The sequence below is a fragment of the Castor canadensis genome, chromosome 12 (genome assembly GCF_047511655.1).
Source record: "Castor canadensis chromosome 12, mCasCan1.hap1v2, whole genome shotgun sequence".
In the NCBI taxonomy this organism is placed as follows: Eukaryota; Metazoa; Chordata; class Mammalia; order Rodentia; family Castoridae; genus Castor; species Castor canadensis.
The window spans coordinates 37724280-37739958 of record NC_133397.1 but is presented as its reverse complement, the minus strand read 5'-3'; the positions used below and the strand labels follow the sequence as shown (position 1 = coordinate 37739958).

At 35.1% G+C, this 15679-nt stretch overlaps 1 protein-coding gene across 1 annotated transcript in view; it reads left to right on the top strand.

Annotated features, from left to right (window-relative positions):
* Lrpprc (leucine rich pentatricopeptide repeat containing) overlaps positions 1–15679 on the top strand; it is a 99123-nt gene that overhangs the window by 60140 nt on the left and 23304 nt on the right. Inside the window, exons 26-29 of the mRNA XM_020185683.2 lie at positions 7355–7423; positions 8368–8458; positions 13134–13276; positions 13410–13515. Of these exons, the coding sequence (XP_020041272.1) occupies positions 7355–7423; positions 8368–8458; positions 13134–13276; positions 13410–13515 (409 nt within the window). The remainder of the gene's footprint in view (positions 1–7354; positions 7424–8367; positions 8459–13133; positions 13277–13409; positions 13516–15679) is intronic.

Sequence of the window (15679 nt, the reverse complement as noted above, 5' to 3'; positions counted from 1 at the left end):
AACAAGTGCTGTCTGCAACTGTTTGGCATTTAATTTAAATTTTCTTCTTCTTTTTTTCCCCTGCTATGGTAAGCAGCTTATGGGAAATGGTAGGTGACAAACCTGGCCCATTGAGGATTAATATATTTTATCTAGGCTTTACTGAAAGTTTTGTGTTTTTTTTTTTTTTTTTACTGAATTGATAAGGCAAAGGGCAACTATAAAGCCTGTCCAAATTGTGATTAATTTTACTATTGAGCAATTCTTTGTCCAGTAAGGAAATAAAACAGCTGCAGGAAATGGACCCATTGCTTTAAGAAAGTTATTTTATCTTAGCACTCAGGATGCTGAGGTAGGAGGATCATGAATTTGTGACCTGCCTGAACTGCATAGCAAGACCCTGTCTCAAAAAAGAAAGAAAGAAAGAATAATATTTCATGATATTAAAACTGCTCACATATAAATACATGAGTAGTCACATTTTTCTCAGGTCATATTTTGCTTTTACTTCACGTCCTTTTCCAAAAATATCCATGTTAGGATTGGATTTGGCATCCATAAGTTTGTCTGTGGTTGATTCCTTCATAAAACCGAAAATGTAGGCACACCATCCAGAAAATCATTACTATTTTTCCTGGTGTTTTTTCAAAGGAAAGAAAAGTCTCGAATGGGAAAGCAGGACTAAAATTAGTTGAGAACTTTCTTCTTTTTTCTGTCTTACCACTTAATCTACCCAGTGTCTTAGATAAGAGTTTCTGTAGCTCAAGTAGATCATTTGTATTTTCTAGAAAATGGTATAAACAAATTGAAAGTACATAGTGATCTGAAAATGAGAAAAGCTGTCTGCCTGTTGCGTTTGCTGCTCTGTATGCATGGCATCAGCATTACTAGGTTACTGATCAAAATAGAAATGAAGCTCAGATTTTAAGAGAACAGCAATGAGGGGTTCTGCAGGAAGAAAATAGGTGCTTCTTTCTGCAGAAGACACCAACGGCATGAGAACAAGTTCTCCTTCTGCCATCTCTTTGCTTCTGTAATAATGGACAAGTTACTAAACCTTTCTAAGCTTCTTCATCTATAAAAGGGAGTCTAATATCTGTCTTTAAGATTCAATCACATAATGTATGTAAAGCAGCTTGCATGTTTCCTGGATTATGGTAAGTGATCAATAAGTTAATTCTCTTGGCCCCTTCAGAGTAGGGATTGTGTTGTCTTTACCCCCACGTACTGTTTGGAATGGTGCTTAGCGTTAGGTCGTGCTATCACATGAATAGACAAGAGGACTGCATCTTCATTACTTTAGGGCTTTGCCTTTGTGGGCCATCTAAGAATAACTGTCTGCTCACAACAGAATTTTCAGAGTGGATGTGTTCAAAATTGTTGAAAGGATAAACAGTAATCATACAGAACTACTGAAGTGTCTGAGGGTAGGATAGCAATGGATGTAATATATGAATGTATGCTAAAGGACATTTTTGGTGTTTTATATGGTTAATTGAGTGTAAATTAAGGTGAGAACTTGTGTTTTTTGTCATTCAAATGGAAGACCTAAGGTTTTCTAAGAGATATTGAAAATACGGTAATGGAAATGAATGAACTTGGACTACAGGAGCTATGAAAAAATTCTCCTAGCATTGAGATTTTTATCATTCCCTACAAAGCATTAGCATCTCATCATTAGATAGATTCAGTACAGTTGTGTTTCCACAGTTTTCTTGTTTGAAGTTCTGTGGGAGATAAGATAAACTAGTCATAACAGTGCATACTTTAAATGAAGAAAATACAAGCAGGATTCAATGTATAGATAGGATCTGTTCTTAAAAATGAGTTGGTATATATTTATGTATATACATATATATCATATATTACATATACTTAACATAGACTTATATTTCATTTTTCTACATAGATTATTACAGATAGCTGATTTTCAAAATGTCTTGTTTTCTATAATGAGCATATATACTCTTATACTTAGAAAAAATGTTGTTTTCTTCCAAAGAAAAGAGTAAGAGAACAAGACAGGCAAGTGAGATCATTCTTCAAGGAGCTAATGTGGATTTCCTTGAACATGAATGGAAGTGTGTTGGCTGATAGAAGAAACTTCCTGAATGAAGACCTTTCACTGAGGTTGTCAGTAGTGTCTTCTTGGCTTGTCAGTTTGACCAGCCCTCCCCCTCTTTCTGCCTTCCCTACGTTTTTTTCCTTTCCTCTCCTTCTCTCGCTCTTTTCCTTTCTTTAACAGAAAGTTGTTGGTCATGTGTTACAGTCAAAAAGATAGGTCTTTTTTTAAAAAAGTCTATAAAATGCAGTAGTTGCTATAAGGGAAATTGTTACAGAATTGAAAAGTAAATTGGGAGCTGACCACACACATAAAAAGTGGAGAAGAAGTATTCCAGTCAGAGGAAACTATATGCAAAAGCCCTGATGCAAAAGCATCTTTACCTTTGTGTTCTGCCTCTTAGAACTCTCACTAGTTAGAGGACACTAATAAGGTGACATCTGGAATGTCCAGTACATCACTGACACTTACTAAATGTTAATTTGCGGACTTTTCTTTTTCTATATGACATTTCTTCCTTTGCTCAAGTCAACACTTTGTCTCTTTTGCAGACTCATCATCCTCTGTAGTCTCTACTTCCCGCCAGTATTCTTATAGCACATTCTGGGAATGCCATTCAGGAAATGTTCACAGACTATTTTTATGAGTTTATATGATTGTGTCAGGAAGACAGTTTGTGAGATATATTTTGTGTCTTGCCAGTAATGATGATCAGGTTTTTTTTCCCTGTATATAGAATTAAGTAAAATTTACATGTCTTACTACTTTAAACATGTGAATACCATTAGTCATCTTTGTTTTATCTATCCTTTTGCTCAATGCATACTTCATTTATATATTATTGATATGGGCTGGGCTTAGTAGCCCGTGCATGCAATCTCAGTTACTCAGAAGGCAGTGATTGGGAAGGTTGCAGTTCAAGGCCAGCCCAAGGAAAAAACTTTCCAAGACCACATATCAACAAACAAGTCAGATGTGGTGGTGCAGATCTGTAACTCAGCTGCACAGGAGATGTAGGTAGGAAGAGTGCAGTCTGAGCAAAAGGTACAAAAAACCTATGTAAAAAACATATAAAGCAAAAAGGGATAGGGGTGTGACTCAGGGGTAGAGCATCTGCCTAGCAGGTGCTGAAGGCCTGAGTCAAACTCTAGCAATGCACCCCCTTCCCCAAAAACAAGAGGCCTTAGTTCAAACCCCAGTACAGAAAAAATAAAAATTGAAATGAATCAAATTATAATTGGATCCTTTCTTCACCTTTCATCACTCCTGCTTCATTTCCTTGTAATTGAGAACTTTTTAAAATTACCTCATCACTTCATTATATAAATAAAATAGGTTTTTTTTTGTCCTTTTCTCTTTTGAAAAAATTGTATACTATTATTAGTAATAATGATAATTTAATCTTACTGGCATACTTGGTTTTCAGATCATTCACTTAGGCTGTCATTTACAGCCCCCGATAGACCAAGACAGAAATGTTATGTTACTATATATAAGACCTCTTTTCTGGTTCATTATAGCAGAGAGTCAGCTGAAATCAAGGTCTGCTGAGTTTTAGTCTAGCATTCATTTTACTAGAAATTATGGTAAAATAAGATATTTCTCTGTATACAAACAAAAATGTCTTCATTCCTTTGGTTAAGGTACTTTTGGTCACCTTTGCAGACCATTTAAAATGAATTAAATTATGTGTTTTAAGACTGGACATTAAATCCAGGGAGAGATGTTAAATAATAGTATGAAATGCTAAATAAAAATAGGTCATTTACTTTTACCTACAGTTCTGCGCGGTTCAGTAATCACTGCCATGGGCATCTCGAAGTTCTCTGTGCAGTTGCACAGATGAGCAAGGTTCTGCTTTCAGCTTAACAAGTACTTCTTATTGCAGGCTCAAAGCTAGATTACCAGCTAAACAGTATAACTAATAATGATAAGTCTTACACTTCTCAAATGATTTTCATGTACCTCTTCATATGAACCTCACAAAATAACTGAGACATAATTAGGGCACAGATATTTAAACTCAGAATATGGGTTGGGAAGCTATTTATTTATTTTTAAATGTTACCATTTTTACATTTACTCACATGTGTGGGGAGCTCTGTATTAGTTAATATAAGCCACAAATTTGCAGTCAGACCCTGACTCCCATTGTCTGTGGATTTCCTTATCTCCACGACCTCCTGGCCCCTCATTTCTGAACTACTCTTTCTTGGTTCTTCTCTTTCTTCTCTTCACACTGTAGCCAAACACAATTTGCTGTCTTCTCAGTGTGGGGAAATTCTCTTTTGATGACTTTTGGTTTGAGACCAGAAATTTGGATTATAGTGATCTTTTAGTCTATATTATTCTTCACTTTCTTCTTTACCAGGTAAAATTCAGCATTTTAATTCTGATTTGCCTTCCTTAATAGGGCCAGAGTGGGCCCCCTCTATAGAATGGATTAAAGAGTCATTTTCTCCTCTGACTTCCAAAATTTCAAGATATGTCAGTTCTTAGGCAAATTCATCACCCCTTCTTCCTGAGTTAGTTTGCTTAATGTCTTTTGTAACACTTAGTTAAATGGATAATGTTTAGTTTTTGTTAGTTAAATTGTTAATTTGGCTAGCTCGTCCATATTTTCCTCCTTATTAGCCATGGTCTTTTAGTTATCTCTGAAGATTTTAGAGAAAGGGACAAGTGCTCAGAGGCATGATAAGTACCATGATACCCTTTCTCCTTCCGTGCTCTATCCTACAGGGATATAGGAATAAATAGTTAAGTGGGGCTTTTATTTTTGTTTCTCTGCTCTTGGAAGCCCTGGGTACATGATTTTTCCTCTGACTATATTAGGGTGGAGATTTTCTGGATATTTTCTATTTTGCATATTTACTAGTGTAACAAGAATAAACCAATATAGGTGAAAATTTTTATTTAAGTCAAATTTAAGATGATTTTCCTTGAGATAGAGTTTGAAATATAGAAAAAAATACTCATTTCCTTTACTTCAAATGTAATAATTATGTGATGTCTATTTTTACAAAATATACATAGAAGTTTATGCAGATTTATATCAGTGTAATATAATGAAATTAGAGTAATGACCATTATTGTTTTATTCTGGTTTATTTTTTACTCCCTGTACAAGTGAATCCAGTATTGAATTATAACTACAGAAAGTTGTGTTTTGAAGCACAGTAACTTGAATAGAAACAAACATGCCAGTTTTTCTATTGTAATAATTATTTAGCCTCACTGTGCATTAAGTAAATTGTACGTAGCAAATATTCAGAAAGAACTAGAGGTGAGTTCATTATACTAGCTTTTGATGTATTTGCCATCCCAATTAGAATTCTGTTCTTCTCCCTTTTTTTTTATTACATTTTCTGTTTCTGCTTTCAGTTTGTAGTGTTTAAAATTCAATAAGATGTTAAGAGATAAGCCAGAAATGTTGACTATGACAGCAGCCTAGGAGATTTAGTTAATCTGACCTAGATGTTCTTTTGATGATTGAGATTTATATGTGAAAACAGTTCTCAATTTCAAAATGAAACATAGGAAGATCTGCCCTATACGTCAGCTGTCCTTACACTGACATGCAGATTAATCAGCCACAAATAGGAAGTGTTTGCCACAGAAGTTGTGCTATTTAGATTTGGCATTTGGATCAACAATAATATTGAAAGTTGTAGCCCTTGCATTTCGACATGTTCAAAAGAGGATTATTTACTCGTTTTCCAAGGGCTTTTCGTATATATTGATGTTAGTTTCATTTTCAGTGTAATGCATGTGGAAAAAAACATGTGAGGAAATCCTTGAATAGAAATTGTGTCAGAAGGTAGGTGTTAATGGTATTTGAAAATATATTTCAGTGGTTAATTTAGTCAATATTTATTTCTTGTATCCCAGGGTATGAATACTTGCATAATTAGGATAACATTTACACAACTGTCTTTCTCCACCGAAGCTGAAAGATGTTAGTGTCTGTTTCAGTTCTTAATTTAATGGTTTTGCAATGTTATTTTTTAAAATAAGTAATAATGGGGAACCCGGGCATATTGGTGCATGTCTTAGTCCTAGCTATTGGAGAGGCAAAAGGTTGGAAGGATCACATGCACCCAGGACTTCATGGCTGACCAAGGCGCCACAGCAATAGCCCATCTCTGAAAAATAGCAGTGAGAACTTACAAGTAAGATACCAGATTCAAAGAGTACTTCATCAACACAGCCAAGTGGAAGAGCAGGAAAGTTACCTCCTGTGGGCTGGGGAGCAGCCAGTGCTGATGAGTATGTGGTTGTCTTATCACAATGCTGTGACTGAAATGTAGTGTTCACTGGTGGAACTTTCTTAGAGCTGATGCAAAAACTAGACCTTAGAGTTTTGTTGAAATGGTTTGTTTTTAATTTCAGTACCCAACATTGTAAAATAAGTGCTTGAATCCAGAGTTAATTGACTAGATCTTAGTAATTTCTAATTGAAGATACAACATGTATCTCAATTTTTGAAGTAAATTCAGAATGGGAACAAAATTTAACTACTTTGTTTTACTCTTAAAACATTTAGTTGTGAATCCTAGGCGGCATGTCTGACAGTTATGAGAGTGCTTTTTATCACTGAATTTTACAAAGCATGTTTCTTTTAAAACTGAAAGCCATTGGTTTATTATTGTGACAATTAATAATTGTCTGTAACATTAATAGTTTTTGTCTCCTGAATTTCTTGGGATCCCTGAAGGGGAGGAGGTAAACAAGAGAATCCTTGCACATGTATGTGTTTAATTTGACATAGTTTGGAATTAACTTAGTTTATCAGTTCTTTTTAAACTAAAGAAACAGTAACCATTTTATTCACTGTAGAGCCAGATTCTGGTGACTCACTCTTATAATCCTAGCTAGTTGGGAAGAGGATTGAGGTTTGAGGCCAGCCCAGGCAAATAGTTGGCCACACTCCATCTCCAAAATAACCAGAGCAAAATGGACTGGAGGCATGGTTCAAATGGTAGAGTGCCTGCTTTGCATGTGTGAAGCCTTGAGTTCAAACCCCAGTTCAACCAAAAAGGAAAAAGAAAAAAAAAAAGATTTAAGGAGTGAAAATTAACCTGCAAAGAAGCAGTTTGAAATAACCTGAATCTTCTAGGCACAGGTTAAATGTAGGTTTCATTTTATGCTCCAATCTAATCCTCATGAAAAGTCTTTGATAACTGTGGGATTGAGCTATATGTTTCTGTCTGTATGGCTTGTTTGGCAGCAAATTCATTAGAAGGAAAACTGAGGAAGAATCAATATTTATTTAAAGCCTTACCTTGTATGCTATATGACTACTTTATTTTGCAGACTCCAGGCATTAGAGCTCGACCTGCAAGACTTCAGTGGTTTTGTGATAGATGTATTACCAGTAATAAGGTTTGTGTTTAATTTCTCATATTTGAAGTGCTTAAAACTAAGCAGTGTTACCTTGACTGCTATCCAAATAAGTGATAGCTTATTTCTTGTTCCTGCAGTTTAGAAGTCCTAAAAATGTTAACTTGGGCCCTGAAGATTTTAACTTGCTTCCCCTAGCTATGAGCAAGTTGTCTAGCCTGCTTGGCAACTGAAGCCTGCATCAGTCCTTAGTGACTGGAGGAGGTGCCCGATAGAGCTCAGTTGGATCTCTGCTTTCCTCTCTCCCAGTGCATGTGTCTGTTCACATCATGCCAAGGAAACACCACAGGGAATGAGGAATACACTTGAGTAAAGGAGGTTTTTTTTAATTAATATACTTTTACCTACCCTGTTTCTGTCCCAGATACCTATAAATTTTCCATACTTCTTCTTCATGGAGATTCCCTCAGCTAGATCATTATTCATGTTGTGTTCTTCACTTCAAAGGGTCCTTTAGTCCTTTAAGAAAAAATTGGAGCCAGGCACTGGTTGCTCACACCTATAATCCTAACTACTTCGGAGATTGAGATCAGGAGGATCATAGTTTGAGGACAGCCAGGCAAATACTTCATGAGATGCCCATCTCCAAAATGGACTGAGGCGTGCTCAAGTGGTAGAGTGCCTGCTTTGCAAGCGTGAAGCCCTGAGTTCAAACTCCAGTCCCACAAAAAAAAAAGAAAGAAAAAACTGATATTTTTAATTGTGATAAAGTATACATAATTTAAAATTGATCATTTTAACCATTTTAAGCGTACAGTTTAGTGGCATTGAATACATTCATGCTGTTGTGCATAGCCCTTTAACTTTCGAAGTGAAGTTAATCTTCCCTATGGATAAACCTAATTTGAAGAATTTTTTTAACTACTGTTTGTCAACTATAAAATATACCTTTTACACAGTATAAATCTGTTAATCTTATTTTTAAGATTGAAACTCTGGAAAAATTAGTGGAGCTGACACAGAAGCTTTTTGAATGTGACAGAGACCAGATGTATTACAATCTTCTGAAACTCCACAGTAAGTGATTTGACTGTTCCTCATGTTTTCATTTAGTCTATTGAAGACAGTGGCAGGAAAGGAGTAACAGACTTTGGGGGAGCTCCAGGGATTGTCAAATGTGGAGTCTTCAAAAGAAGCCAAAGTGGAAGCTAGTATGAACTTTATCACAGAATGGTATATAGTGTCCCTAGGCACTGAAATTCTTTTTGTAGAAATAAGAGGATAAGAAATGCTTGATGGTAATCTTCCTGTGCTTCTGAGCCTAGAGCTACAGGTGTCCATGCCTACTTGGCCTGAAACCCCTGCCTACCCAGACTTTCCACTTATATTTAAGGGGGGACTAAAAATTAGGTGGAGAATAGAAAAGGGTTTCTTTTTGATATTTTTTCATACTTGAAAATGGGAGTGTCCTAAGAATCAAAAAGGAACCAAGAAACATCTGATGTAGACATAGTACCATTTAGGAATGTGGAATGATCATTAGTGTGTTCAGGTTAAATGGCAGTTGGTTTGATTTGAGCTCCTCCTTCACTAGGACCAACAGTCCAAATCAAAGTGAAGTTAACTCATGCTGAAGGTCTGTGCCACCAATCCTAAATTGTTTAGCTGACCTTCTAAGAAATTTGGAGAGAAATAATAGCCATATCTCCTAATCAGGCCAGTTTTAGCTGGCATGATGAGGAAATCCCCTCTGCTTTAACCTTTACAGAAAAGTACCTTTGAAATAAGCACTACTTTTTGTTTTGTTTCCTCCCTCCCTCCCTCCCTCTTCTTCCTTCCTTTTTTTTTTTTTTTTTTTTCTTTTGCAGTACTGGCCAGTTGGGGTCATAGGGGCAAGCTGCCACACCTACCTTATTTATTTGTTGAGGTAGGGTCTAGTTACTACCTGGCTGGCCCTGAACCACCATCCTCCCAATCTCCACCTCCCAAGGAACTGAGATTTACAGTTGTGAGCCACAAGCTCCCCACTGTTTTGTTTTCTTCAACCATTTTCTGTCAGTAAAGCCAACCTCTGTTCTATTTTATATAACGAGGTGTTTCCCGAATCCATTATGGAAAATAAAATCAATTAACTTCCTTAAGCTAAATCAGAAAAGAAAAGAAGCTCTTCATCAGAGCTACAGAGTTTAATAGAACTTTTTGAGGAAAGACTACTCTTTTTGAAGATTGTGTAAATCTTCAAGTAGATTTATCAGTCACTTCTATAAATAGGTAACTATCAACACATTCAGATGTATAATTTATATAGATCTTTCTGCAGAAAGTGCATATCTGTATACAGACTCATTGCTAAACAATTTCTTTAATATGGTATTTTTGACTCAATTATATATTGCAAACATTTAATCACCTAGATATGACTAATACACTTAATGGATATCCTAGAATTTACTCATCCTTATTGCTGGGCACATGAATAATCTGTATTTGGGTGCTAATTCACCCCTCCACCCATGTTTTTTCCTTTGAAAGAACTAATCTGTGCTTAAAATTAAAATTTTACGCAAACTTAAATATCAGAGTTTCATATTGAAAAGTTCCTTAGCATTTAAACTAGTCCTTACAGACAAAAATATAAACTTTATTCAGGGGGATAAAAATCTAGGACGTCCTTAGAATGCCAGCCATGTGGGAGGACCTGCAGATCTAAATGCGGTGCTCTGGGGCTGGTAGAGTAGCTCAAGTGGTAGAGTGCCAGCCTAGTAATCATGAGACCCTGAGTTCAAACCCTAGCACTGCTGAAAACAAATGTGAGGTAAATGTGGTGCTCTACAGAAAGAGCTGGGTATAAGAACATCTGTGAGGTGTGGTGGTAATCAAGGGAAGGTTGAGGGGTGGCCAGTCATGCAAACCTTTTTCCTGTGCAGATGAATTTTTACTATCATTAAAAGAAAGGGAAGAAAGAGAAGAGAGGAGAAAGGCAAAAGGAAGGGAAATCTTGTAGATCATGAAAATTTTCCTTTAGAATTAAGTAGTCTCTGAGAAAGAAAACCATTTTCTTCCCCGTAATACCCTCTATTTGCTCTATTGGACACATGCCTCCAATTTCTTTTTGCTCTATAGTTGAGCCAGTGGTCTGAGGAGCTCTCAATAGGGTGTTGGTACTCCCTTAAGAGGCTAGAAGCAAGTGAAATCCTTATAGGGAAGTATACTTTTTAATCCAGTTTGTATTCTTATCACCTTCTGTAGTGCTATAAATAGATAATCTGGTTGTAATAACCCTAACTCTTTCCTTTCTGAAGAAAAAGCAAGCTATCCCCTTTTGTAACCTCATTTCCATTTTGCCCTCTGATTTGGATTATTACTTAAAATGTTACATGATCACAGTTTATTTGAAAAACTACATATGTGGTCTGTTACATACTTTAAAAAAATCTATATTTTAGATTGTGGATTTCTGAAAAAATAATTTGCTTAACCTACAGGAATTTTTTATGAGCCATTCTTGGCGTGATTTTAGCCCCTAAAAGGGATTGGTTTAGTTATTTTTAGGTATTTGTTTAAAAGCAACTTTCAGAAATCTTTGATTTTATAGCCAAAAGTTCTCAAAGGTCATTTAGAATACTCTATCTTTTTTAAAGAGGGAACTGTGAGATCCAAGAAAGTGATGTATTTGAAGAGGCAGTGTCCATGTTCTGGTCTCAGCCCAGGTTTATAATTGTTTGAGTCTTTGAATAACATGTATTATCATTGTGGTTTCAGTAAAAAGGATTTCAAGGTGACAGAGGATATTATAAAAGAAAGACACAGCCTTTCTGCACCTGTCTGGATTTATACACAGCTACAGATTTTGATACACTGATTGATTTGATTGCCTTAAATTTTTGTTCTGTATTTTGTGATCCAGATACATTCCTGGGAATTTTTTTCCCTTACAAAAACATTTACTTAGTTATTTCATACTATGTTATACTAATTCCCATTTGAATTTTGAAATACTTTCTTTTTGCAAGTTTCCAGTCCATTTTATCAGGTATCTCATAATATCTTTGTCCTCCCAAAGTAGATGCTTTTTATATCATTTTGTGCCTTTTTTAAAAGAAGAAAATTTATCTTTTCAGAGTTCTTACAGGGTTGTAAATCATCTACCCAAGTTTTCTTCATTGTTTGTAATAGTTTTGTTAGCTTAAAAGTTAATGCCCATTAAAAGTACTTACACAGTACCATTACTGGCTTTTGAAAACTACCTGAGTGCCTCCCACAGTCCACAGGTTCTCTTTGGCAGCCACCAGAAGTATTCTACTTTTTTCCTTCCACAGATAAAGATTCTTAGGCTTGGATTTTTTTTTTCCTTAGTCATACTCGAAATGCTTGGATTTTATATTACATGAGAACATTTAAATGAACAAAAATCTTATGAGAGTCTTGTTTTTGAAAATTTACTATTGTAATGTAAAGTTTTATTTTAGCTAACGACTTCATTATCAAAATATTTATAAAAATCACTCTGAACTTTAGGCTAATTTCTATGATTTAGGCCTCCTTTTTATATGGTTTACATGAAAATGTAAGCTGCAAATCTATGTGTGATCTGGGGAAATTTTTCTACTTACATTTTTCTTTATTGCGTATTTCTATATGAATATGTTTCATTTTTGTTACCTGAATGTTTTACTTTTAGAAGGCATTAGCTATCAAAACACTGGGGTTTTTGTTTTGGGGGAGAACATCTAAGAAAATGCCATTTGTTTTAATATTTTAGTATTTTTCCTTTACAATGCTGAGGAACAAATCTGTTCATATTTTCTGGAATGTTTGTGCTCTAAAATAAGCTCCCTTCCTAGAATTAGACCCTATAAAATCTAACTGTTCCTTATAAGTATTTACAATTTGGAGAGAAAAGATACCTAATTTTAGGCACTATTTAAGTTTTTGCTCTTTGTTTTTATCATCATAGTTATTATTTTTTAATAATGATAGTTATTATTTGTAATTAATTATTATTTATTTTTGGTGACACTGAGGTTTGAAATCAGGGCTTCACACTTGGGAGACAAGTGTTCTACTACTTGAGGCACACCCCCAGTCCAGTTTTTGCTATATATGAAGACTGGGTCATCATGTAAAAAGAACTGGGTTTCTCAATATGAAGGAATCTGCCTGTTTCCTTTCCAAGAGACTTCTTAAACCCTTTAATATTGTTAAGATATCTTTGAGATAAGAAAATGTAATCTATCACACAGTCAGAGGTTCTTCAAGGCAACAGAAGAGTTACAAACAAATGTATCTATTCAACTAAGTAAAAAGGGCTTATAGATTTGTACTTTTAAGGAAAAATCATTCATTGAGCCCTTTTAATCATTTTAGACCTACAGCTGCATACTGAAGGGCGTAGTTGAATTGGTACCTGCTTCCAATTTTGATTTTGGCGGTGGGGAATTTCTCACTCACTTTAAAACACAAACTCTGTATCAACATGATTCTCAAAGTTTTTAATAAAAATACGGAGGTTTTTTAAATTGTTATTATGCTTTAACAGGTAAGGCATTTCTCTGGCTTATAATACAAAAGGTCTTCTAGCTATCCAGAAAAATGTCCCCTCACGTTTGCGCCACATTCACTTTTGGTTCCTCTCCCTGAAGGCAACATTTGGAACAATGCACTCCTCAGCATCAAGTAACAAGAAGTTCTAAATATTTTCATGAATTATGTTTAGTATCTTCATTAATTTCTGCTTACTTACATTCTACAGAAATAAATGGTGATTGGCAAAGAGCTGATGCTGTCTGGAATAGGATGCAAGAAGAAAATGTTATTCCTCGTGAGAAAACACTAAGATTGCTAGCTGAAATCCTTAGAAACAGTAATCAGGAAGTTCCATTTGATGTTCCTGAGGTAATTTGGTTTCAGCATAAGCAAAACAGATTTTGTTGAAGTATATCTCTAGGTCCTAGATTAACCTGCCCTTACACTGAAAAGATCACTGTATTTACCTGTTTTTGTTTAACTGAGTAATTTTGTTTTAAAGTTGTGGTATGAAGATGACAAACATTCCCTGAGCTCAACACCCTCACCTATAGAAGCTATTACTGAGAAAGATGTGTTGAAGGCCTGCCAGTCAAAGGAGAACAAAGGTAAACATGCCCATAGAGTCTTGTTTCTAATAGCAACATGAGGTCTTAGCCCAACAAACTACAGGTTCTCTACCATAGAGGTAGAACTTAAGTTTCTGTATGTTTTGTTTGTACTTTAAATTAACAAAGACATCTTGGCACAATTAAGAATGATAGGTAATATTAAGAATAACTCTTTAATTATATATGATTTATAGAATAATGTTCTTAAATTTTGAGATCTGCTCAAAGTATTTAGAGCTGGAAGAAGGTCAGTATTTCTGTAATTTATTTTTAAATTCTTAACTCATAAAGAACAAAGAAAGCACATCTGGCCAATTACTAAATGTAGTTAATGGGCATATGGGAGGTGGAGATCATGATACTTTTTTTTCCTTTTGGATTTTTGAGACAGAGTCTCACTGTGTAGTCCAAACTAGTCTGAAATCCGTATGTGGCCCAGGCTGACCTCGAACTTACAATTCTCCTGCCTCCTTCTCCCAAGTGCTGAGGTTACACATGTGTACTATGGTACCTGCTCGTGATACTGTTCATTATATTTTTGTTTATATTTGAGATTTTCTTAATTAAAACTATCGTCAGCATACATTTTTATCAAAAATTAATAGTCATGCATTCCTTAACATCAGGGATGTGTTCTGAGAAATATGTCATGGGTGATTTCATTATTGTGTAGACAGCATGAGTGCATTTATACAAAATATGGCTACGACAGCAGTAGACTACATACTGTAATGATACCTCTGTCCTATACGTGGTCCCTGATATGCCAAAGTGTGATGTGGTGCATCACTAAACTTCAAAAATAACATGATCACAATTTCAGAGCAAATATTATACCTTTTATTTGAAAGGAAAAATAATTAGGACATCATATTAGTGTGGGTTGGAATGACCAAGGTTGGAGGTCTTTTTCTAATTCCCTGTCCCCTTCTACTACTAAACTTTTCTGCACACATCTTTGCACCACTACTTTAAAATTTTTATGGCCATCTTTAATCCTCCAGTATGAACTGGCAAAGTGTGTTCTTTATTTTCACTTAGACTTTCTTATACCTTCCCCAAATCATGGATTCCTCTGGTTTCCCTTGACTTTGTTAATTTCTTTCCATAGAATGCTATAATTTCTTCAGTTTTTAAGAGAATTTCAGGTATTCTTTATGATTGCTTAACTATTACGGAAATATAGCTTTGTTTTAATATTTACATTTGGGCTGTATTTAGTAGAAAAGAATCAATTTAGAAATCTAAAACACTTAATTTTCTACTTATGTAGACAATTTGTGATATTGACATAAGCTGTAAGAATAAACTAAATTCTTGTTTCTTAATTATCTGGAGTATAACTTTTTTTTTTCTTTTTTAAAGTTGCAGTATTGAAGTTTGAACTCAGGGCTTTGAGCTTTCTAGGCAGGTTCTCTACCACTTAAGCCATGCCTCCAGCTCTTTTTCCTCGAGTTATTTTGGAAATGGGGACTTAATTTCTTTTGTCCAGGGTGGCCTGGACCATAATCCTATTTTATGCTTCCCACCATGTGATGACAGGTGTGTGCCATCAGCTTTTTTCCATTGAGATGAGGCTGACAGACTTTTTTTCCCAGGCTAGGTTGGGCTGGCCTGGCCTTGGAGCCATGATTCTCCTGATTTCAGCTTCCCATATAGCTTGGGATAACCGGTGAACAACACCTCGCTCAGCTATTGTTTTTGTAGCTAGGATTATAAGTGTGATTACAGTGCCCTGCCCCAGAGTATAACTTTTTATTCTTTCTGAGTCATTTTCCTTTGCTGCATAGTCAGTCTGTACATCCTTGAGTCTCTCACTGCGTGTCTGTTAAAGCAAAATATAAAATTAATTATTGTCAATACTGTGTAGACATTCTGATGAAATTTTGATTTGACTGAGGTGAATATAAGTTAATATGTTGTTTTTGTTTAGAGATCTTAAAATTCCTTCATATATTGCCTTTTTAAAAACTTTTTATTTAAGTGAAAACATTTAACTAGTTAGGTAATTAAATATAATGCAGTGAAAATATTGCATCTAATTGTTTTTATCCTATTAATTCAGAGTTCCAAGTTACTTTTTTGTATGTCTCAGGATTTAAATGTGTAGCAAAATATAAATGCTTTGAAACTTGAATGCTTGTATGAGTATTTTTCTGAT